The sequence below is a fragment of the Helobdella robusta genome, assembly GCF_000326865.2.
Source record: "Helobdella robusta unplaced genomic scaffold HELROscaffold_26, whole genome shotgun sequence".
Taxonomy (NCBI): domain Eukaryota; kingdom Metazoa; phylum Annelida; class Clitellata; order Rhynchobdellida; family Glossiphoniidae; genus Helobdella; species Helobdella robusta.
Genome location: NW_008704349.1, coordinates 689,624 through 715,890, shown reverse-complemented (window position 1 = coordinate 715,890; position 26,267 = coordinate 689,624). Strand labels below are relative to the sequence as shown.

Below are 26,267 nucleotides of genomic sequence, written 5' to 3'. Positions count from 1 at the left end.
ACGATGAATGAACAAGTGAGTGAATGGATGAATTATTAATGGATGAATGAATGAATAAATGAGTGAGTGAGTGAATGAATGAATGAATAAGTAATCGAGTGTGTGAATGAACTGGTGAATGAGTTAGAATTATGATAATTCGTTAAACGTCAAGTCGCTGATAAGAAGATAATTATGATGATGATGATGACGATGATGACGATGATGACGATGATGAAGATGATGACGACGACGACGATGATGATGAAGATGATGACGATGATGTTTAATGTCATTTAATTAGCTGTTTCTAGTAACCAAGAATTTTTTTCATAAGCTCTTAGTAATTTATATTAGCATCTATATACAAGTATTTACTATATATACATATATATATATATATATATATTTATTTATGTGTGTGTGTGTCTGTCTGTGTGTGTTTGTGTGTGTGTCTTGTATTATAACAATGTATTTATATATTTATTCAAATATTTATTTATCAATTCAATAATTAAAGTTTTAAAATAATTTTGCAAAGTTCAATAAGCGTTTACAAGTTTTATTGATATGTACCTATTAGACATAGAGTATTGGTGTGTGTAGTGTTCTTACATTTGTGTGTGTGTGCGTGTGCGTGCGTGTATGTGTTTGCGTGTGTGTGTGAGTGTGCGTGTATGTGTTTGCGTGTGTGTGTGCGTGTGTGCGTGTGTAGGCGTTAATGCTTTAATTTATATTTTATACAATAATTCCAGTATTAAATAGCCTGGTGAATTATGTGATATCGTTAATATGTGAATTATGAATTATGGATTCTATGTTTTATTGTTGATATATGAATTATGCAATCAAAAAAGTATGAATTTATTTTTTCGTTGTTACTACCATTGATATGATGTGTTAGCTATGATGGGGCATTGATTTAATGAATCTGTTTAGTTAACAAAAATCTTCTCTCTGTCAATACATTTAGTGTGAAAGCGCTGTTCTTTCATTATAAATCCGGGTTTGAGTCAGGTTTTTTTGATGATTAGAACGGTGAATTTGAAGATTCAATATTTGTGAGTTTCAAGATAGATTTGGTGGGTTTGAAGGAAGGTTTATGAAACTGAACGTATGATTTGTAAATTTTGACGAATCAATTAAAAATTTAAACGTGAAATTTTTAAAATATACTGAAACCATGAATTGTTGAGACTTTACCACAACTACCACTACTACTGTTACTACTTACAGCTACTACTACTACTACTACTACTACTGCTGCTGCTGCTGCTACTTCTGCTACTACAAGGGCCTACGTGATGAATAAATACTATCTATCAGCATTATCTTATCGTCTTTATATCTTATCATTTCTCAAATTTCAATTGAAATATCTTTGATCCATTGAAGTTATCCTGTAAAAGAATTCATTCTTTCGTTTTGTTTTAAATAATTTTTATTTATTTTTTCATCAAATTAAACTTGAAAGATGAAAATTTTATGCAATGCCTACTTTTTATGATCGATGAGAATTTATTCATGCACAATTCATACATGAATTTTAATTGGTTTATTATTTATTCAATTTTGTTGCTTATTTTACAGCGTTTGTATATCTGTTTGTGTCTGCGCTTCAGTTTGTTTGTTTGTGTCTGTATGTGTATTTATTTTATACAAGATGCTGGTTCGAATAAAAATTCATCGTCTGTGTGTTTGTCTTAATTTTCGCAAAACTAAAATTGAAAATATTAATGATTAATAACATGAAATTTGGGTAGTAGTAGAAGTAGCAGAAGCAGCAGTTGTAGTCGTAGTAGCAGCAGTAGTGGCAGTATTAGTTGTAGTAACAACTCAAGTAATAATTCAAACTATTGTAATTTATTATCAGTAGTATAGAGACATGTAACTTTGTAACTCAATCATGTTTTCTTAGAAAAAAGATTGTCTCGAAGCAAAGAAACGCGCGCGCACACGCACACACACGCACACACACATACACACACACACGCACACATATTAATATATATACACACATACGAACATGTACACACCAGACAGACACAGAAATTATACGAACGCACATACACACACTCGTGTTCCTAATTTAAATATAAATCTTCTGATTTCTGATCTGATTCGACAATCATCAATGAACACAAACATACATACATACATACATTCTCACATACACATACACACACGTACACACACATATATACACAGATATACATACACATATTTACTTTCATACAAATATATGCTGGTTACTAAAAGGCAGAAATTGTATGGCCTATATGACAAAAGACATTTTATGTGATGTTTCATAATGGTACATGATTATATGAAACTTTTCATACAAAAAAACATACATACATACATACATACATACATACATACATACATACATACATACATACATACTTCTTTTTATTTTTTCCAGCTCGATCAAAGATGAGATCACCAAACAGTGGATTTTGATACAAGAATTGTTAATAATCAAATGAAAATATAATACAATAGTATAATTAATTACTTATATTTATGTAATAATGATTAATAATATTATTTTTTGAAATAAAAATAGCTTTTTTAGTCTAAAATAATCCTTCCATCTTTAAATATTCTAAATATTCTTATCACTTCATCAGCAAAAAGTTAACAACGATGATGATGATGATGACGATGATGATGGTGATGATGATGATGATGGTGAACTTGGATAGCACTGCCTCCGGTAATTATTACGATAACTGTTAATATTTTTCTAACTATTTATTAATAATAAACTCACGTCCGTTGTCATTGGCTTATATTATGATGTTATAATAATAATAATAATTACTATTATTATAAAAATATATTTAGAAAATATTTTTTCATTTCATAGCCGTTGTAAGCAGTGGAAATATGGATAGATCTGTGAAAATTGTAACGAGATCACACAAATGGGTGTCTGAAGAAAATAATAATAATAAAATTATTAATAATAATAATATTAATAATAATAATCAAAAATCTATAGCGATAAAACGAACTAACAACATCAATAACAACACCAACAACAACAACAATCCCAACAACAACAACAATTTCAACAACAACAACTATTTCAACAACATCAACAACAATCCCAACAGCAGCATCAGCAATCGCAAACACAGTCGTAGCCCAAACAATTACAAACTCATTCCGACTCTTACATTCAAACCGAGAATTTCACCAGCCACAACAACAACAAAAACAACAACAACGACAACAGCAACAATTAAGCAACAACAGCAAACAACACTAACGGACATACATACCCTCCCAACAACAAAGAGTTACACAAACGTGTGGATGACTGTTTCAACAAACTCAACAGCAACGACATTGTTTAAATACATCAGAAATGATTCTCACCATCAATATAATAAGTATTTCTTCGTTTTTATTTTAATTATTTTAATAATATTTACATAATAACAAACAAAAATCCATCAATTTATTCAGACTTCGACATTTAAACTCGTCAAAATCAACAAAATTGGATCGAAATCTCTCAAAAATCAACGTCCTAGAAGCGAAAAATGAGGATTTTATAACTTTAGAACTAACATCCGCCAATGTTCTCAAAATATCATGGCCAACTAACTTCAACAACAAAAACAACGACAACAACAACATCAACAACAACAACAACAACATCAATAACAACAATAACTATAATAATAACGAGGATTATCATCAAGATTATCAAAATCCCGCTAAAAATTCCGCTAAAAATCCTGGCTACAGGAATTTGAAACAATTTTCGCAAGATCAAAAGTATAAAATCTACCTTCCTAAAAATTCTGGATCCGGTTTTGAAATGGGATCTACGGAATCTCACGGATCAGGCTCTCATGGATCTGTGGTATCTCAGGAAGTTTCGGGATATGTATATATTCTGTTGAAAGATGAGGCGGACAGCGGCTTAGATTGTGGAAGAATTAATAAGACGTTATCTCTTAAAAATGATTGTCTGATAAGGAGATACGAGGTACGTTATCGGTCAGTCGGTGGAGTTTCAATTAAAAATTGAAACTATGTGTTATTGTCACAAATTGTTTTTATTTTCGTCGTCGTCATCTTCATCGTCTGTGTGTTTGCCTTATTTTTTGCAAAAACATTGCACGCACACACACACACATAAACACGTACACACATACACATATACACGTACACACATACACACACTCACACACAAACACACACACAAATACAGAACTGTCAGATCAAATTCAACGAGAAGAAGCCAGTCCATATTTGCTCGTACGTCTTCAACATTTCGACCTCAAAGTATGAACCAGACACCGGTTCTACCAGCAAAACACATGAAAAGTTGAGAACATTTGGGAGATATACGAGTGTGAACGAAGTGTTGTTTCAATTGTTGCAGACGCCGAATTTTGCCGATCGGATGAATCTAGTTGAGGAAACTGTAGTCACATTTGAAGGTAGCCACTGGTGTTGTTGGTGGCTGTATGGTTTAAATGGCTCCTATTTGTTGTTGTACGTGGAAGAATTATGGTTAAAAAAAATTATGAATTAATAGTGAAGAGAAAAAGAGAAAGAAAGAGAGAATAAGAGAAAGAGAGAGAGAATGAAATTTCACAATAATTGAAAAACAGTAAGCTAGCAAAAACATACAAAACAGAAAAATATTTTTAATTTGTTTAGAATTTGCCATCGAAACAAAAGGCAGGAGAAAGAATTCAGTTTTTTGTTTGTTTGTTTGTTTGTTTGTTTGTGTTTTTTTGTTTTTTTGTTCAAGCGGGCACGCACCTAAAAAATTTAAACATATCCAAACAATGAGAAATTAAAAAGTTGCCTAAACAATGAACAAAAGACTAAGGAACAGCAAACAAACTCAGAAAAAAGCATCAAAAAGTAGACGAAGTTTGTCGAAAAAAGACTAAAAATAAAAAAAACACAAACAAACGAATATCGATTCAAGAGAGAGAGAGAGAGAGAGAGCGAGGAAAACAAACGAATTTTCGCAAATGTCACACACACGCACGCACGCACACGCATACACGCACACGCATACACGCACACGCACATGTTTCATTCAGATCGCCAGCCAGTTAATATATTTAACTGTTCATGGTTGGACCACCATAACAGAGCCGGTGACCTTGACCTTTCCAGGGTCAACACCTTCACTTTTTCCCATTTCGGGGATTTCCTGAATGTCACGTGTCATCTCGGCGGGAAACCAAAAGTGGAGTTAGTAGAGAACAGTGCTGATGATGATGACGACGATGATGATTGTGACGTCATTCGCATAATAACATCGCCATAATTAAATCATAAAAATTATAATGTTATCATCGCGATTACGTCATCGCCACGTCGTATTAATAATAATAATAATAATAGTAATAATAATTATAATAATGTAATAATAATAATAAAAATATTAACGATGATGATGATGATGATGTACAGACCCATGAAAGCTCTTTAGCATCAAATACGTCCTGTTATTTATTCTGTTTGCATTTAATCTGCCCAAAATATAAAACATACTATCATCATCGTCGTCATCATCATCATCACCACCATCATCGTCATCATCGTCATCATCATCTTCATTCATTAATTGACATCACAAGCAGCTTCATTAATTAACTTTTTTGCAGTATTGTTCTCTGTAGACATACATCATCATCATCATCATCAGCAGCAGCAACAGCAGCAGCAGCATCTTCATCGTCGTCATCATCGTCGTCGTCATCATCATCAGTGTTTTTGAACAAAGTAACAGCAGCTATGGAGGTTGATGGTGGTAATTGTCTTGTTTATCGAGCTAGCAGCACGAGAGCCATCAAGCATCTAGCAGCTAGCTCAACGGAAAATAACATGCCATTATTATCTGAAACATCGTCGTCGTCATCGTCATCATCATCATCTACGTCATCGACGTTTCTAAAAATAGAAAAAGATGTGATCATCATATCTTTCAATCCCATCTCGAGCGAGCAGCATGCGGGAAGATGGAGTTTGACGGTCGAGAATGAATGCTCTCGACTTCAGGCAACTTTTCTTAACTTCAAAATTGCAGGTAACCAGAATTAATATAATTATTATTTAAATAATAATAATAATATCATTAATAATAATAATAATAATAAAATGCTGATGAAGATGGTGGTGGTGAAGATGATGGCGATGACTGATAATACTGATGATGATAGCGACGGTGATCTAATTAGCATAATTTATTAATTTATTCGAATTTTCTGCCCAGAACTTCCGCCATTCACTGAAAATGATGGATGGACCGTTAACGTAGAAGCTGGACAGTCCACTAAAATTTTGTGCAGGTAGCGATGATGATGACGACGACGATGATAACTCTTGGATGACAAATATATACACTCTTACGAGTTAATGATACACATAAACACACACACACACACACGCACGCACACACATACACAGACACACACACGTACATAAACACACACACACACACACACACAGATATTTAGGTGGTCATACTGACCAAGTTCAATACGAATGGAAGAAGTTGAAGGACAAAAATGACCCCCATCCACAGCCAGTCATGCTAAACCAAAGAATCAAACTTACCTACGATGGTTCGAAACATTTCTATTACAATTATTATATTATGCTTAAGGGGCTCAAGGGGAATGTTTCTTAAAATAATTTAAACAATTCATAATTTGTCATAATTATCCATAATAATTAACCATAATTATGCATAATTAAACTCAGGTTCTTTAGTTTTCGTCAGGACCTCAAGAGATGACGAAGGCATGTACATGTGTGGCGTTCAGCATGTCGATGTAGACATAGGAGCGCAGTTTGGGAGCATTTCAAAACTTTCAGTTTCTGGTCTGTTCTACATATCTTTGGATTTGGTATTTTGGTAAAAATTATTGATAAATTATACATAATTACAGGTAATTATAGATAATTATAGAAAATGATATATATATATATATATATATATATATATCAAAATATTGTGTATAAAATAATTATTAATCCTTGAAGGCACGTCAAAGTATAGAGATCCAACTCCTCCAAAACTGATTCACCATAGCAATCCAACGATTTTTGTTCTCGCGGGTCAGACCGCCTCCATGCAGTGCCTATTCGTCGGAAGGTTTGACAAATTTTTCTTATTTTTTCATCTTTCATTTTCAATAACTCAAGAGTGAATATTCCATAAACTCCACAGCCGCATATTTACCTTGAAACAACCGAAAATTTTGCTTGTACTTTCACAGTCCAAAGCCGAAAATTTCATGGACAATCCCAAACAAGCCTATCACCACAAGCCGTCTTACTACTACAACCACTACAAGTAAGGTGACGTCAATCTTTAAAAACCATGGTGACGACGACGACGACGATGATGGTGGCGATGGTGGCGACGATGACGGCGACGAGATGGTTATAGATAGAGTGGGAATGGAAGATGAAGGCAGGTACACGTGCTACGCGGAAAATGTTGAGGGCAGAATTAAGGGTGTGGATTTCAAACTTGTTGTTGCTGGTAGGTTGACTTTTTCTATATAATTTTTTTCATAATGTTAGCTTTTCCAAAGTTTGATTCAGTTTTTATTGGCTTGTTGATGTGTAATGTGTGAAAGATTTGTGTTAGCTTGTGACGTGTTTGTGTGTGTAAGTGTGTGTGTTTGTGTGTGTGTTTGTGTGTGTAGACGTGTGTTTACGTTTATATACATCTGTATTGTATATGTATCTTGAGAAATTCAATTAAAACAACGATTTTTCTCCAAAAAAACAAATAAAAATGGACATTTTTAACTAGAAATTCCCAGATTTATTGAAGAATTGCGACCGCAGATCGCCAGAGTGGGTCAAAACGTGATGTTTAAGGTTGTAGTAACGGGCAAACCCCTGCCACAGATCCAGTGGCTCTTCAACGGCAGAGTCATCACCGGCGATAATTATGGTAAAACATTTTCGATAATAATTTTCCATAATTGTTTTCGTATTTAAATAAAATGGTATCAATAATCATTTGATGTATTTTCATTTTCTCATTTCATTGAGAGTCAGCGCGATGTCATTATCATCTTAATTGGTTTAACCTACTAGGAAATGTACTTAAATGAAGAAATAATATTTATAATAATTATTTATAATAATAATTATTATTATTCATAATAATTATTATTATTTATAACAATTATTATTTAGAATAATTATTATTATTTTCAATTAGCTTCTGAAACAATAATAACATCAACAATTGCACTGGAGAAGGTGACGGCCGACCATATTTCAACCGTCAAATGCGACTGTTTTAATTCAGAAGGAAGGGTTTCTAGTTGGGCAACTCTGAACGTTTACGGTAAAAAACATGAAAATAACAAATTATTATTGTAAATTTAATTATAATTTATTTTTTTCACAATAATAATACATTTATTAATTCATAATATTTATATTTGACAGAAAATCTGACCGTAAAATCGCCATTGGATGATGTCCACCTACCTACACAGACTCAACACGTTCCTAACTTTCTCAGCCTAGGGTGTTCGTTCTCCTCTGATAGGTACCTACCAGTTAAAATTGATTGGTTCTTGAGGAAGAGGTCCAGGCAGATTACGAAAATTGAAGATATTATATACAGTGGTGGGGATTTGTCTTCAGTATTTACGATAACACAGTCGCAAAGTCTTCTTATAAATCTGTCGAAACTTAAACAGCTTAATAGGAGGAGGAAATTAATTAACCTTGTGCCACCTGTTGTAAATAATTACGAAGATGATGACGTCATGTATGCTGACGACGACGACAACGATGATGATGTTTATGGTAAAATTTTCGGTACCTACTACTGCAAAGTAAATGATTCCATCCAAGTTATCGAGTCTTCGGTAAAAATTTCAAAGTTAAATTTAACCCTAAGTAATAATAGTAATAATAATAAGTTACTAGTTTCTCAAAATTTCAACAAAAATACAACCGCAGTAGCAGTAGCAGCAACTACTACAGCTGCTGCTTCTTCTACATTATCAACCAATGTATTAAATATACTGGGTGATGAAGATAGTATTAAAATGGCTGCCGATCCTACTGGCATTAACACTAATAGTGAAAATTTTGTAAGGACGGGCTATTCTGAAACTTTACCTGATGAAAATTACGCTTTGGAGGAATCGGATATGACGTCATTGCCATCATCAACGTTCTTTGTGGCTGAGAGTGTGGATGTTAAAAATGTTAAAGGTAGTGTTAGTCAGACTGAAGACTGGAGGAGCATACTGAAAGATGGTTATATTTTTTTAAAATATTTTTTTGAAATAAATTTCTTTAAAATAAATTTATTTTCTACGTCTAAGCTTAAGTCCGTTCATTGCAATTGCAGCCAGGCATTTCAGCCATAACTCCATCAAAATAAAAATAAAAAATTACTAGTTTTTCAAAATTCCAACGAAAATACAACAGCAGTAGCAGCAACTACTACAGCTGCTGCTGCTACTACCAATGTTTCACAGATACGGCTTGGATGTTGTCGCTGCTTTCGATTATTTTCCTCGCCGTCCTCATCTTTGCAACTGTCTGCATCGTTCGGAGGAACAGGCAAAAAAAAATAAGAGCTCTAGAAAGTGCGAAAGTTGTTACCTGTTGGTAAAATTGTTTTTCAATAGTTCGTTATAACTATTTAACAAAGATATTATATATAATTAAATATAATCCATAATTAAACCTGCACAAAAAGTTTCAGAGCTAAGCCAGTCAGCTCTGAGACGTAAGCAAAGGTTATCGAGATTAGGAATCAGTGCATCTTCTGATAGGAAAACAACATTTGCACACCTTAACAGCATGACAGAGGCGGGCTTCTATGACGACTTGCTGGAGATGTATGTTGCAAGAAGTCTCATACAACTCGGAGAATGCATTGGGATAGGTAGATCTCTCTCTCTCTCTCTCTCTCTCTCTCTCTCTCTCTCTCTGTGTGTGTGTGTGTGTGTGTGTGTGTGTGTGTCTGTGAGTGTATGTGTTATTTTTATGAAAAATGAGAATTGATTTCTTAAAATACATAAGGTCAGTTCGGTCGCGTGTTCAAGGCCAGTTTACAAGACGAACAAACGAAGTTGAACACCCGCGTTGCAGTTAAGACTATGAAATGTACGTGCGTGTGTGTGCGTGCGTGTGTGTGCGTGTGTGTACGTACCTGTGTGCGAGTGTGTGTGTGCCTGTGTGCGAGTGTATGTTATAATGTTGTTCGAAAGCTGTTAAGGGACTGTTGGCGTCATTTTTATAACAAGCATTGATTATGATCGTACCATATCGTATCACATCGTATCCGTATTAAACATTAGATGCACACAGACAAACAAACAAGCAGACAAACAAACGAACGAACAAACAAACAAACAAACGAACGAACAATTATTACACATCAACAACAGCAACAGCATATTTTTAAAAATGTTTGTTTTTACATCCATCGAAAATCATCGAAAGACAAACCTGAAGAGACAGAAATGGCGGAATTATTCCTAAGGGAGGCAGCTTTGATGAAGGGTTTCAAACACGCGCACGTTCTTGGGGTCATCGGTTTGACCTTTGACCCTGACGGAAGCCCCATGGTCATCCTGCCCTACATGGCGAACGGGGATATGAGGAATTATATCATGAACAGTCAATTGGTGCGCGTGCTTTATTTCAATTCTTAACATTCATACGTCATATATAGATATAGAGCAAAATGTAACAAAAATTTCTTTTCATAGCACATAACGGTGTACGAGCTGTTGAAGATGAGCTTGCAAGTCGCTTACGGGATGGTCTACCTGTCGAACATTCGATTCGTTCACAGAGATCTAGCTGCCAGAAACTGCATGTAAGTGACATTCTTGTCATTATTATAGCTATCATTATGGTTATTATTAGTTGTTGTAGTAATATAGTTGTTGTAATACAACGGCAAACACGGAAAAGTTATTCAAAATGACTTAACGATTTAACTATGGTACCTTCTAGCGAAATATTCTTTCGGAAATCTTCTTCAAAATTTCGTCATTAAAACAGACATGAGATGAATGTGCCATCATATTTTTTAAAGGGTCGACGAGCGAGGCGTCGTGAAAGTGGCAGATTTTGGCCTTTCACGGGAGCTCATGGTGAGAGATTATTACAGGCTGTGCCACAATAAAACGCCCGTCCCCGTCAGATGGATGGCCCTCGAATGTCTCGAGGCCAATGTCTTCACCACAATGAGTGATGTGGTTTGTGTCTGTCTGTCTTTCTGTCTGTCTGTCTGTCTATCCGTCCGTCTGTCTGTCTGTTGTGTGTGCATTTATTCTGTGCAATAGAAAAATTTTTGTTAATTCTTTCGGTATTAATAATAATAATAACCAAATGCACAGTGGTCGTTCGGGATTTTGTTGTGGGAGTTGTTGACGCGTGGCAGCGTGCCTTACACGGATCTTGAGAACTGGGAAGTGGCCAGTAGCGTGCAGAAAGGTGCGCGTCCCTCTCAGCCCTCCTACTGTCCGGATTGCGTGTATGACTTCTTGCTTTTTAATATTTGAATTAATTTGTCATGTGTGTGTGTGTGTGTGTGTGTGTGTGTGTGTGTGTGTGTGTGTGTGTGTGTATTTTTTGTATAAGCTCAATTCACGTTGTTTTGTAGTCAATTGTAATGCAAAAGGCATTTAAGACTCCTTGAAACGCTTTTTAAAAACTTCTTTTCAAGCCATTCAAATATATCACCGTACGTCACAGCTACGTCATAATGCAGAGCTGCTGGAACAGTGATCCGAACAGGCGTCCAAACTTTCAACAATTGGCTGACGAGATCGAATCAATCATTCAATCAGCATCGGTCCTTGAAAAATCCATCCAATCAGCCTCGACTGCTGAAAAAATCGTCCAATCAACGTCGACTATCGAAAAAATCGTCCAATCCTCGACCTGCTCCACGCCCACGGGCGCATCTTGCAGGTCGCCATTGTACGATAGTTCCAGTGAAAATAATGTTCTCAATACATTTGGAAGGAAGAAAAAAATCGATCGAGACGAATTAGAGTTGAAACTATTACCAGAATGACTTGCGAAACAATAACTTTCATCATCTTGTCTTTTTATTTATAGTATTTATTCGTTTTTATACGTTCAAAAACCACAATGATTGTTACGAATATTTAAACAAGTAGAATCAAGAATGAATTTAAATATTAAAATTTTTGTTCAAATTAAAAATAACTATGATGAAGAGAATAACATCCAAATAAATCAACAATAAACGTTTAAATATACATTTCCGACACTGCTTAACTTGCTTTGATTGCCAAAGGTTTGTCTCGTCATTTTCTGCTTCTTTCGTTCAGCTTTCTTGTCAAAAATCAACAATTTTCCATTCTGACCAGTAGTTTCCGAGATATTCCGCCTCAAAGGTTCCAAGAACTGACTCCCACTTTCCCACAGCTTTTTCAAGGTTTTTTTTTCAAATTTTCCACCAGTTTTTTCAGGTTGCTGATCCGTCAATAATGATGCTGAAATTGGTGATGGCAATAGGGGTGAAGTTGTTGATAACAACGGGGAATGAAGTTTTACAATGTACTACCTGAATGTTTTCATCCATTAATTATAAATCATAATGGTAAATTAAGCATGTGATAAAACCGACAGATGAATTTTATACTGATTTTTTTGTCTTTTTTATAAATATATGAACTGTCATGTCAGCCATTTATCCAATGCTATTTAGATTGAATTTTAGTGCTATTCAAACACCTGCTGCAACTAATTGTTAATTTATATTGTTATCATTGCAATGTATGTTTTCGACGTAACAAAAAGTGAAATAAAAAGCACTTTTTTGCAATTTATAATTAGTTATCATTATAGATAATTAAATTAACATGATCTTTATTCTAGTAATATTTATACTTTCATTTTCAAGTGGCTATCTAAAAGCTGAAGGTTGATTTGATTTTCTTTTATTTTTATATTTAATTTTAAAATTTAAACTAAATAAAAATAAAACTAACAACTTTATTTTTTAAATTTTTATATTTAAAATGCAAATTTTGAATCCAATTGCATAACAGTTCAATACTGTGATTCCAAAAGTTGTTCCATATCTACCACTATCTCTATGAATGACATCCAAGAACCTAGAAACTATGATGTCACTAAAATTCAAACACAAGGTCCAGAAACAATCAATGTCCTAATTACTTTCAGTAACGCAGTTCATAACTTTGAATTGCATGACAAGTTCAGGTTGACAGTGGGCTCAATGTTCAAGCATACAAATGCACTGATCAATCTTTATATACTTAGTGATGATGAAAGCAGAAAGATTGCAAATGATCTGGTAGATGAAGTAGTCACAAAAGAATCAAAATTTAAAGTTTGATTTTATTTTTATTATGTAACAAGTTTTTTAATGCTTAGTAATAATTCAACACACAACATCCATCTACTTTAAATTTAAAAAAATTTTACATTAACTACTTCTTTTTTTTTATCTATTCAAAATAATACCATAAAATTAAATAAAAATCCACAAAGATTAAAGAATTAGACATTGAAGATGCAATCAACAGCATGAGACCGACAATTGAATCACTACAAGAACACTTTAGTCCAAAATCATCTGGTTCCTACTACAGCCAAGCTTTATTTTTTCTCTCCCCAATCCTGCATAGAATCCTGAGTGACGCCATAGACAAAATAATAATGCTGGACTCAGATCTAAAATTTCAAGATGACATTTTAAATCTCTATCGACATTTTGATAACTTTGAAGATGATAATGTGATAGGAATAGCAAGGGAACAGCAGCCAGTCTACAGGCACACGTTTTCGAGTTACAGATTGAACCATCCAGGTACAACTGTAGGAGAGCCTCCTCCCGATGGCCTCACTGGATTCAACAGTGGAGTTCTGTTGTTAAACCTATCAAGAATGAAAAAATCTCAGTCGTATAATAATCTCCTGAAATCAGATGAACTAACAAAGTTAGCAATTGAATTTAACTTCCGGGGACATTTAGGTGATCAGGATTTTTATTCTTTAGTTTCTATGAAATATAAATCTTTATTCTATGTTTTACCGTGTCAGTGGAATAGGCAGTTGTGTCGATGGTGGAGAGAGCATGGCTATAAGGACGTGTTCGATCTTTATTTTGATTGTCCGGGGCATATTCATTTATATCATGGTAACTGTAATACCCCAATCGAGTGATTGAATGAATAGATGCTGGATGGGTGAAGGAAAGTCTGAGTGAATTAGTAGATGAATGATTGATTGAATTATGAGCTGTTTTGTTTCAGGCACTAGTCAACAACTGATTTCGTTTCTACATCTACATTTTTCAAATTGTAAATTTTTTCTTGAACATATTAAACAAGTTTTTTAGTTTTACTTGATAACTTTCAAACAGGAAAACAAAATAATAAATTTAATTTTTTACAAGCATGCCCGAATTAACAAATAACCACGAAATCAAATACAAATAACGCAACGAGCCAATCAAATTCAGACATCAATTCATACAGCCACTCAAATCTGAGTATCTTTTTCGAACAACTAATCAAATTTACGGACAATTCAGACAGCCAATCAAATCGAAACATCTATCCAATCAGGCAGATACACTTCCGACTTCAAAACTGGAATCTAAATTTATAAGTTGGTTGATTGATTCGGACAGCTCGCTTATTGAAACTCGACCTTTCAATCAAAAATTTAATCAACCAATAGCGTACTCACTCTATCAACCAATTAAATCATTTAACCAAAAAAAATCAACGAATCAGAGGAGAGACTGGCCCACCAACCTCTTTGATTAATGAACTTGGCAACGGCTTCATACTCTTGCTGGCTGATGTATATGAACTTCCCTCTGTCATCCATTACACCTTCAACCAATCATTCATTCAACCAATCATCCATACATTTAACTAATCATTCACTCATTTATTTAATCATGTATTCACTCTTTCGAGTATTTATTAACTAAGACACATTCACAACAATTGCATTATAAACACAGCTAACCTGTTAGAAAACCATCATTTTGAAGACTTTTAACACGATCGATAACATCCTAAAAGACAAATTAAAATGAATTGGTGGATTGATAGAATGAAAAAATGATTGTATATCGTATATATTTATATATATATATATAATTATATATGTTGGTAATAGACCATAATTTTTACAATATTCTATAAATTCTACCGAACTATCTAACGCCAAACATTCGGTAGAATTTATAGAATATTGTAAATAACTATATATATATACTTGAGTTTTTATTTGAAATTTGGAAGCCAAATTTTCAAGCATGACAACTTTGGTTTTCTGAAAATTTGAAAAAAAGAAATTTTTCATGAAATGAGTTTGTTAGTTTGTGTGTTTGAGCGCGTGCTTTATGCGTTAAATTTTTAGTTAAAATTCAAAAAAAATTTTGGTTGTCAACCTTGATGTAATTGACAAATTCATGAAGAAGGTTTTGAGCCTGTTTTGAAAATTAAAAAGAAAGATTTGCTAGTTGATTGATTGTATTTTTCAAAGCAGCCTCAATCAGTAAATCAATTCATTCAATCACTAATTCATTCATTCATATACCAAATCAATCAGTCAATCAAGCAACTAGTCAATCAACAAACCTGGTCTTCTTCCATAGCATCTGTGCCCTCTCCTTCAACCTCAAACATGACTTTCATCTTCTCATATTCCTCTTGTTCTTTCCTCTTCTTTTCCAGCCTTATCTCTTCTTCTCTGGCTGCCTTGATTAATTAATTATTAATTAATTAATTTATTTATTTATTCATTTGCTCACTAAACCAATCCCAAAAAAGATACAAACATATACAATACAGAAATACTATAAAAGATCCAAAAATTAAAAAATATACAATATAAAACAAGATACAGAAATACTTACTTGCTCTTCCTCCTCTTGTTTTTTCTTCAACTCAGTTCTCTTCCTTTCTTCTTCCCTCATTTCAACTCTTGCCTTCTTATCTCTCCTTTCTTGCTCCATGGCCTACAATTTCAGATAAAAATTATTATAACCTAACTTATGTTAAAAGTGTGTATAACTATTGTGCTATAAATCTTTTATGGCCGTATAAAGCCGTTATTCTAATGACAATATCATCATTATAATATATAAAATGAGTAAGTTGAATAATGAAAAACCTCTCTTTGAGCCTTTTTTTCTGCTTTTTCTTCAAGTTTTTTCAATTTTTTGGCCCCAACTTTGCCCATTTCTTTCAATGTTTCTAGGTCATCAGCATTGCCAGTATTTCCATCACCATCCTCATCTTGAGAAGTAGAAATGATTTTAATGAGTTAGAGTCTAAAAATATGTAACAGTAGAAAGTTTCATATAGAAAATCCTCTCAAATTTGAGGATAAGAATTTGTTTGAGCAATAAATTAAACATTAACAATGAATTTAAAATGGTTTAAAAATAAAAACTGGGAAATTTTAAAAATGAAACTTCTGTAATTATTTCTCTCATTTCCGTCATCCTCTTCGGAAAGGTTATCATTGTTATTGTCAGCTGCAAGCAATCTCTGTCTCAATCTTGCCCTGGCCCCACCCCTCATAACAACTCGTTGCTGATTGGCTGGCCGGTTAATGGCATTTGTTGCCGGTGATGCTGCTGGCTTCGATTCTGATTTGGAAAAAAATTACTTATCAAAAGATTTTAAAATTTAAATGAATGAATAAGCATGGCTCACAAGAACATGACTTAAAAAGCCCTTTTTGAGCTTTAATTAATTTATTTTATGTTTTAATTTTTCAATAAATATAAAATACAAATTAAGCCATTGAGAATTAAAACACAACTTCACATAGCGTATTAATTATTAAATGAATTATAAATGTAATTAATGTAAATGAATAAAATGACTGCTAAAATTTTTAAATTGAAAATAATATAAAAATAACATATTATAATATAAAATCATATGTTATCAATTTGATTTGATTGATGACATTTCAAAATGAAGATCATTCAAAACTAACCATTTGTAAAACTCTTCAGAAAGAAAATGACAAACACAAAGACGCATATCAAAATTAAAATGGCGATGATCAAAATTAAATCCATTATTTAAAGTTATTTAATAATAATTTACAAATGAATTTTAACACGAAAGACACGAAGAGATATTAGAGGCAAGACATTAAAAGTAAACTTCACCAAAATGTTAAAAGTAAACTCTAGTTAATACTAATCAAAATTCCGCCGATTTTTTAATCATGAAAACAAACTTTAAAAAATATTTTTGTCAATTAACACTCCTAAAAGTTGTCTTTCTCTGTATAAATTTATTTAATAGGCGAATTTTTAAGAGTAGGTGCCTTGAAATGACCCTTTCCTTGGATTGTCCAGAGGGCCCCTTTGTAAGAAGCCAAGCCCTGATCATTTATTTTCAAATCCGGTTGAATAGATTCCCAAACTTTCTTCTTAGCATTTAACTGTTCATCTGGCTCACCTACCAAACAAAATAAATTAAAAATCCAACATTTTTATTAAAAATGAGTAGTAAGACAACTAACCGGAGTACCCTTCAACTGTAACTCTTTCTCCAATTAGAACATGAGCAGGTGGTTCGATAATTTCAACTTTTTCAGAGGTGCTGGCACACATAATCATCCCCTCAGACATCACACCTCTCATTTTAGCTGGCTTCAAGTTTGTCAGGAAAACTGCAAATCTGTTCTGCAACTGAGTTTATGAGATATATTGCTGCATGTAGTGATAAATTAAATAATAAAATTTTAGTATTGGATGAAGCGAAAGTGAGATTAGCAAAAACATAGAAATAAATGATTATGAAAATCAGACATATAAAAATGTCTGAACCTCTTCAATGGGAACATGTTTCACCAAGCCACTGACAACTGTTCTGTTCTTTCCCTCTCCTAAATCAACCTGATATTTTCATGAAATAATAAAATACAAAAAAATGTTTATGATGAAAAAATGTTTTCATAAAAAGCTATAAAATTTTGCAATAGGAACCTGTTCAACATACAGAGTGTCAGCATCAGGATGTTTGGACACAGAAACTATTTTACCAATTTTCATGTTCAACTTTGAAACATCAACCACAGCACTCTCAGAACTTTGAGCAACTTTTTCTAAGACGAAATCACATATTTAAATCACATTTTTTGAACATTTTATACTTTTGAAAAATGAAAATAAAAACGATAATTTTGCAACTAGTTACCAGTTTTAGCTTGAGTCTTCTGAACATTAGATTCCTTCTCAGCTTTTTTGACTGGTTGTGCCTTAATTTCTGTTTTTGGGGTCTTGCTTTGAGCATTTTTTATTGATCCAACTACACAACTACTGACATCTTTCTTTGGCAACACACTTGTAAAAGTATTGGCTGAATATGAAAACTGCATTGATGGAGGCATAGGAACTTGGACAACTGGAAAAAAGATTTTTTCAAGAAATTAGATCTAAAAAATATTAAAAAATTAAAATATTGTCTAAAAAATAATTTAATTATAGAATAACTTTTTTATTTAATCAAAAAATTTTAGATTAATTGCAAATTGAGCAGAAGATCATATTAACAATTATAACAAGCCACCTCCATTTTTGGTTTCTGCTTCAATTAGTCTGTTTCTCAACAAAATGACTTCTTGCTTCAATCTTTTGTTCTCTTCCTGATATTTAAGCTCTTCCTGTGCACAAAGACTAGCCACTGATTTGATTATTATGTTGTTAAATTTAATCAATTTAATATAGTGATAGTAAATTTGAAAACAAAATAAAAAATGCAGTGGGGAAAAACGTGGCGGCAACTGAAATCGAAAAGGATGAGTATGAAACTGTTGTTTGAGATGTTACATCAAATTTTCTTAATAACCGGCAACTTTTCTGGCCTGCGACAGCTGCTGTTTCAATTGAATTAACAGAGATTCTATTTGAACGGACTTCTCAAGAAGTTTTGGGACAGTGGCCGCCATTTTAAGCACTAAAAGTTGATTTAACTTGTAATGACGATCAACTAAGAAATTAGCTCCATGTAAATAATTCGTTTCATATTGACCAATTCAATTCATTCAAATGTGATCTCAAGCAAATAAAAACCAACAATATAAGACACAAATACAGTGTAAAATAGAATTTTTATAATTTTTATTTTTAATTTTTTGTTAAAAACTTATAAAATGTTTGTTTTTATTAACCTTTTAATAGCTTTAAACACTAACATCAAGCAAACATGGAAAAAATTGCAAAATATTTTGGTTTCGTAGTGCACGAACTTCAATATTTTTATAATGTAAAAAAATGATTAGATCGCAAATAATAAATCTCTCCCAAGATTTAATTTAATAATCTCGTACAAAAGTTTCATTTTAATGCAATTTAATTGTTAATTTGAATCGCCGATTTTATTTGAAATTGAAGTTTAACTCAATAACTATCTTCCTCTGTAAGTGTAATTCCCAAATTTATTCACTGTCAAGAATGCCTGTACCAAAAAGTCCAAAATCAACAAAATGTTACGTCCCGGTACATTTAATCGGGTAAGGTAGCCCAATTTGTTTATGTTGAGATGTTGACTTTATTTAAATTATATTGATATAGAATATAGATTCATTATAATCATAATGATTGTTATGATTTATTTTATGATTACATTACAAATGATGATTGATTAATTAGTTTTTCCTTAAATTTAAATTCAACCTTAACTCATCTCATTATATTAGAAATAAATAGTAATGTTATTGTTATTAATTTTAATATTATTTATATTTTCTAATTATATTACCTTTTATTACCAAAAGCTACTTGGATGTCTCGAACATAGTTGAAGGTCGACCTGTACAGAAATCTGACCTGACAGTTACCCATTACTCCATCAATCATCCAAATAGTTACCATGTCAAGGTCAACTACCATAGAAATCATACTCTGTGCTATAGTGAAACAAAAAACAAGAATAATTTAAATATTACTAATACTAATAAAAGTAATAACAATAATAAAAAGTACCTTGATATTGAACCTGATACTTCTGAACGAGACATTTATGTTACAGAATCTAATACTGACACAATCATCGTCGACGGAAGAGACCACCAAGACCCTTTAAATCTATATGAGGAATGTGTTTTTGTAAGTGGAGTCTCATTTAGTTTGTGTGAATGAATGTGGGATGGTAAAAAATGGTTAAGATGCAATACATAGTTCTGCTGCTATAGAGAATGCAACTGAATGCAAATAAAACCCTGTTTATATATATATATATATATATATATATATATATATATACATATATATGTGTGTGTGTGTGTGCGTGTGTGTGTGTGTTCGTGCGTGTATTTGTGTGTGTTGGGTTTAATTTCAAAATCAATTTGATCACAATAGGATAAAACTTCTTTCATATCCACACAATTAGGCTCCGAATAATGTCACTATCATCAATATTGAACCTGACACTATAGAAGTTAAAGTATGTATATTGTATTTTTATTATTGTAAATATTATTATTTACTTTACTTTTGCTGTTTTATATTTTTTTAAATAAAAAAAATTTTAGATGGAAGATGAAGAAATTGATACTGTTGAACAAGATGAAACGGTTTGGTTCGAAAGACATTTTATAAAATTTGATTGATTGATTGGTTGAATAATTGATTTGTTGAATAATTGATTGGTTGAATAACTGGTTGATTGAATGATTGATTGATTGACTGACTGATTAGCATACAATCCTTTTATAAGATTGACTACAAAGTTGAAGAAAACCCTGATTATATGTCGCCAGAAGAGGTGTGCTACATTTTAAATTTCAATAATTCAACACTATATAATGATAATAATAATAATAGATCCTTTAAATTACAACAGCAATACTGACTATACCACGTAATACGAAAATTATAACTTAATACTACTTATAATATTAATACCATATAATAATTATAACAATACTACAAAGCATTAATTACAACTCACAGTAATGTTAACAATACAACAAAATCGGTAACTACAATGCATAAATTGTTTGTTTAGGTATCTGTAGAAAGTTCACACACAGTGCATCCAACAGTAGAGACATACAGATCTATCTCACATGTTAGCATATAAGACTTTCATCTATCCTTCAAATTAATTACTTAATTAGAAAATAATATCATTTGTATGTTTATTTCCATTATATTTTGTTGTATTTTGTTTAAAAATTATTGATATTTCCACTAATTATTTTAAAAATGAAGTCTCCCTCGAACATATACAACCCACTAACCACAGCCAGTCAGTGCAACGGGGCATCATAGACATTGGTTAAGCAAGCAAAGCCATCAAAAAATATAACTTTCACAAATTATATTCAAATCTCTTCATCATTTTCCTCTCCTTAGGACCACAGCTATTTCGCAAGTTCATTCACGATAGAGCAGAAAATTAGGCAGATGCGGCTGATGGCCAAAAATTTGAAAAAAAGTTACAGAAGAAGGCTAATTAAATACGTGCATCTCGATATGGCTTACAAGGTGATGAAGAAGAAATTAAGGATGAGTAAGGAGCTTAATGAATATCTGATAAAAAGCCTTCGTTGTTTTCGGGTTTGTGACTGTGTGTGTGTTTGTGTGTGTGTATTTGATAATTTAAAGATGATAATAAAAAATGTGGCTAGTTTCATTAAAATGTTTCTAATACTTCCTATATGATATAATTTACTATAATTAACTTTAATTTTCTCTTTCAGAACGATGAATTCAGCTGGGCTGATAGCGAAGATGATGACTAGATTGAATGAGCAACTTAATCGCATATAACCTTGAAAAAACAGTTTCGAACACACACACGCACATATATATATATATACACACACATATATATAAATACACATACACCTATATGTTTTTGTATTTGTTTGCATAAAAATTTCAATGCGCTAACTTTTAGTTTTACTTCGACTAGTTAGTGATGCAAAAGTTTCTTTTGATTAGTGACAAAAATATTTATTTTCGGGTTTTATATAAAATTTTAAATGACTTTTTCAAATAGATGACCTCAAATATAATATTACTCAGATGATAATACATTAATATACCTAACGATAATATAATGTCATTATAACGATAATGTCATTTCGGCTAAAACTCGTCAGCAATAGTGTTGTCATCACTGACTGACTGAACAAGAGAAAAAATGAAATTAATAACGAATTTGAGATTGAGAGTTGAAAAATTACACTTGAATTAAAATTCACGTGAAAAATATAAACAAAACATTAAAGAACATAAGAAACACACGCATACACACACAAACACGTACACACACAGACATATACACACACGTACACACAAAAAAATCTTGTATAACCAACTCAAATATATCATGTACGAAAATAGAAACGTGTATAATGTAAAAAGTATGTAAACTCAGAAACAATGTCTCCACTAACTACATTACAAAATAGAGTAGAAAAATGTAATTATATATATATATACACATATATATACACAGTATATGATCAAGCAAAAAGACTTAACAAATTAATAAATTAACGAATAAAAAATTAAACACATCAAAAAGCAACTCATATAAACATGGCAAACTTACAAAAAATATAAACTGTAAAAAACTATACATATGTATATAGATATATATGTATATATGTGTGTGCGTGTGTATATATATTTATGTATATGCAATTATAGATGAAAATCACAGCATGTTCGGCGTTAGTTAGCTTTCAGTTTAATTTTTTGATCCTTCTAGAGGTAGATCATAGATTATTGTCAAGTTTCTTGAGTTCTAAACCAAAATTTTTATTTATTTTAAGCATGATAGAACAAAAAAGTTTTTTATTTTCGTCATTCCTATACCATCTTCACAAAGTTCAAACTAACTGCAACGCTTAACATGCTGGGATTTTCATCGACAATTGCATTTCTGACAGTCTTAATCCAATATATATATAACACATATATGTATATAAATAATATATAAATATTTTTATACGTATCGTTTGATTGTATTCTTTATGGACTAGTATATACACAAACATGTATAATGTATGAATAGTTATATAGAAATAGAAGAAAGCACATCGAAACCTAAATAAATATTTCTTTTTACCTATCTCTCTTTCTCTCTCTCTATCTATTTATCTGTATTTGTAAAACTGTGCATAAATATTTGTATATATAACATGCAACTATGTCATCGTGTATAAATGTATGTAACAATTCAATTTTATTTATTGTGTGTGTGTGTGTTCAAGAACGTATGTATACAGAGACAAAATACACAATATGGATGCATGCATGTAGGTATGTATGTATGTATGTAATGTTTGTAATGTATGTATGTATGTGTGACTAATACAAAAACATACACACGAGAAAAATACAAAAACGTACAGAGAGAAGAAATAAAAGACAGCCAAAAACTCAAAAGTAGATCTGTTAAGACATGCAACAAACACACCCACCATCTCCTTCTCTCTCTCTCTCTTTCACTCTCTATCTCTCTCCTTCTCCCTTTCTTTCTTACACTCACTCAGATTTTTTTTACAACTTTACGTTACATTTAAATTATTTGAAATTAATCAAATTAGAGGGAGGAGAGAGAGAGAGAGAGAGAGAGAGAGAGAGAGAGAGAGAGAATGAGAATAAAAAACAACACAGCAAAAAATGGACGCAGTAATCATCACTATATCACCAGATCAACTTATTTCACTACCATCTTCACTCTATATCAATGATATCATGATATCATCACATCAAACGCAGATAAAAACAATGATAGCACATGATATATCTTCATTGTATCATCATAAATACGTACGTATGTATGTATGTACGTATGTATATATATATATATATATATATATATATATATATATATATATATATATATATATATATATATATATATATATATATATACATAGACACATGATTTCATCTCCTCCAGATATTATCATCATCATCACTTTAGAACGAATAAGATGAAGAGGACGATGAAGACAAAGATTGACACAAATAGGAAGATTATTGCAAGCCAAGACTTCCAGGAGGCTAAAAAATTTAAATATATCAAGACAAATTATGATAATTAGATAAATTATGATAATTAGGTTAGCAATATCAGTAAAATACCTCAATTATATTTCTCTTTGTATATTGAAGAAGTTCATACTTACATAAGTAAATTATGATGAATCTAAAATAGAAATAACCTTTTGACATGTGCATAGCTTTGTAGAACTTTTTAAACAGAAGACTGCATGGTCTAGAGCCAATGTTATTCGTGCTATTCAGTATGTTTGTCGTATCATCAAGCATCCTATAATTCAAATAATTAATTATAAAGTAATAATAATTATTATGATTATAATTAATGTTGTAATAACTGTTAATAATTATAACATACACAGTTTGTTCGTCTTGTTGAGGGCTTATTTCTCTCGTGCTGTTTGAAACCTCTCGTGCATTCTGTTCAATCTGTCATTCATTCATTCATCTTGTCATTCATTCATTCATTCATCTATCAATCAATTCAATCATTCATTTATTCAATCAATCATTTGTTTGTTAATTCATTCATTTTACCAACCCCCATCCATATATTATTTCAACATGTGAACTCATCTAACTATCTAATTTGTAATTTATTAGCCAATCATCAACTAGCCAGTCATCAACCGACCAATCAGCAAACAGACCTCAAGTCTCAGGCACTGGCCGACACCATTATACTCCCTATCGGCTTGCTCATCAATGGCATCGGGTTCGTTCTGCAGTCTGCTGTACTTACTGCTATTGGCACAACTTACACTACTGCTGCCACTGTTAATGTTGTTGCTGTTGTTGCCGTTATTGCTGTTGTTGTTGTTGCTGCTGCTGTTGGCATTACTGCTGTTGTTGTTGTTGTAAATTCTGGAGGTGCGAGTGAAAACTGAGGTCTGGGATGGGGAATTTTGTTTAAATTATACTAACAAAAAAGAAACAACAATATTAATAAGAGGAAGAATAATAACTTTCACCTCTTTTAATAGCGAGGTGGTTTCTTTTGATTTTGGTTGTGGATCATTCATCTGATCACGAATTTCCTAAAGCGGTAGTAAATAAACTTATGTTAAAAATATGGCAAACTCTATTTTTAAAAAGCTACTAAAAACTATGCCAAGAAATATTAATAGAAACACACGACTCTGTATTCAAGTCACAAACTATCAAAAATATTATTGACAGCAGTAGTATTGTTAATGTTTAACTCTAACTTTAACAGATTTTCTGGTAGTATCAATAAAGATCTTTCTATCTTTCAGCTCCGATGATGCTATTTTAAACTTCTTCCAATTTTTCTCAACAATGCGTTTGAAAGCAATTTCATAGAAGAGAATAAAAAAAACTATTAAGGTAATAAATTACATTACACTAGTTGAATAAAAGAAAAATATGAATATAAAATGAAAATCCAAATAAAAATTGAACATCATTCACAACTATAATAATATCCATTCAAAAATTAGATATATATCATAATAATATATTTAGGTAAGACCTCAGCTCTCCACACATATTAGTTAGTAAAGTTAGTGAAAGGATATTTATAGTTTCATCCAGATCTTCTAAATCCCACTCAATACTTCTCAAACAGTTTTTCAATTCATTTGTGGTCCAATCATATTCCTCCTTTGAACATAGCGATGGCTCGTTTGTCAGGTCACACCATCTGTAAAATAAATTAATCGTCATGTCGATCGTTCGCTGGACCTCCCTGGAGTAAAAATTAGAAGATTGAAAAAGTTAGGATAGCATACCAAAATTTTTATTTATAAGATTTTCATAGAATAAATATCAACTTACTCCCTAACGACAAAAAACGGATCCTCCATTTTGTTCAAACAATAATTATTTTAACAAATTAGTTAATTAACTCAACGATTAATTACATTTTCACACTAAATTGGACGAAAAAGATACAAACTGGGCGACCATTTAATTTTTTATTTATCTCAGCAAGCTGAGGACGCGTTCTTGAGCTCAGAAGCATTTATACCATTTAAAATTAAAAGTTAAACACTAAATAAATTGCAAAGTACACGAAAGACGATAACTAAGAAAGGAGTAAGATGATAGAATATATCTATAAATGATACTAATGATTGAATGATGATAATTATGAATGATAACAACGTTCATTTTGATGATAATGTTGAGTTTGATAATGATTTGGACGTGACGATAACAGTGGTGATGATGAGGGTGAAAATGATGGTTATGGTGAAGAAAG

General features: G+C 31.9%; 5 protein-coding genes across 5 annotated transcripts; 3 read left to right on the top strand and 2 right to left on the bottom strand.

Moving 5' to 3' along the window:
* Positions 1 to 2,871: 2,871 nt before the first annotated feature.
* On the top strand, positions 2,872 to 5,290 carry HELRODRAFT_173310 (hypothetical protein; the record flags this gene model as incomplete). The annotated part of the gene is made up of 4 exons (XM_009019926.1): positions 2,872 to 3,380; positions 3,457 to 3,985; positions 4,220 to 4,442; positions 5,061 to 5,290. The coding sequence occupies 4 exons, from the start codon at positions 2,872 to 2,874 to the stop codon at positions 5,288 to 5,290; spliced, it is 1,491 nt and encodes a 496-aa protein (XP_009018174.1).
* Positions 5,291 to 10,484: 5,194 nt separating this feature from the next.
* On the top strand, positions 10,485 to 12,052 carry HELRODRAFT_80090 (hypothetical protein; the record flags this gene model as incomplete). The annotated part of the gene is made up of 5 exons (XM_009019925.1): positions 10,485 to 10,649; positions 10,734 to 10,843; positions 11,066 to 11,228; positions 11,370 to 11,506; positions 11,728 to 12,052. The coding sequence occupies 5 exons, from the start codon at positions 10,485 to 10,487 to the stop codon at positions 12,050 to 12,052; spliced, it is 900 nt and encodes a 299-aa protein (XP_009018173.1).
* Positions 12,053 to 13,689: 1,637 nt separating this feature from the next.
* On the top strand, positions 13,690 to 14,196 carry HELRODRAFT_157060 (hypothetical protein; the record flags this gene model as incomplete). Its single annotated transcript, XM_009019924.1, has 1 exon — positions 13,690 to 14,196. One exon carries the CDS (start codon positions 13,690 to 13,692, stop codon positions 14,194 to 14,196), a length of 507 nt encoding a protein of 168 aa, XP_009018172.1.
* A 163-nt stretch (positions 14,197 to 14,359) lies between these two features.
* Positions 14,360 to 18,966, bottom strand: HELRODRAFT_191890 (hypothetical protein; the record flags this gene model as incomplete). The annotated part of the gene is made up of 16 exons (XM_009019923.1): positions 14,360 to 14,685; positions 14,793 to 14,873; positions 15,013 to 15,061; positions 15,265 to 15,321; positions 15,440 to 15,478; positions 15,630 to 15,749; positions 15,908 to 16,009; positions 16,165 to 16,289; positions 16,469 to 16,645; positions 17,352 to 17,474; positions 17,539 to 17,707; positions 17,846 to 17,914; positions 18,005 to 18,123; positions 18,216 to 18,422; positions 18,588 to 18,701; positions 18,867 to 18,966. The coding sequence occupies 16 exons, from the start codon at positions 18,964 to 18,966 to the stop codon at positions 14,597 to 14,599; spliced, it is 1,740 nt and encodes a 579-aa protein (XP_009018171.1). The 3' UTR covers positions 14,360 to 14,596.
* Positions 18,967 to 25,573: 6,607 nt separating this feature from the next.
* HELRODRAFT_153023 (hypothetical protein) lies at positions 25,574 to 25,869 on the bottom strand (the record flags this gene model as incomplete). Its single annotated transcript, XM_009019922.1, has 2 exons — positions 25,574 to 25,751; positions 25,841 to 25,869. Coding segments are annotated over 2 exons (207 nt in total), but the record flags the coding sequence as incomplete, so codon positions are not given.
* Between the last annotated feature and the right edge of the window lie 398 nt (positions 25,870 to 26,267).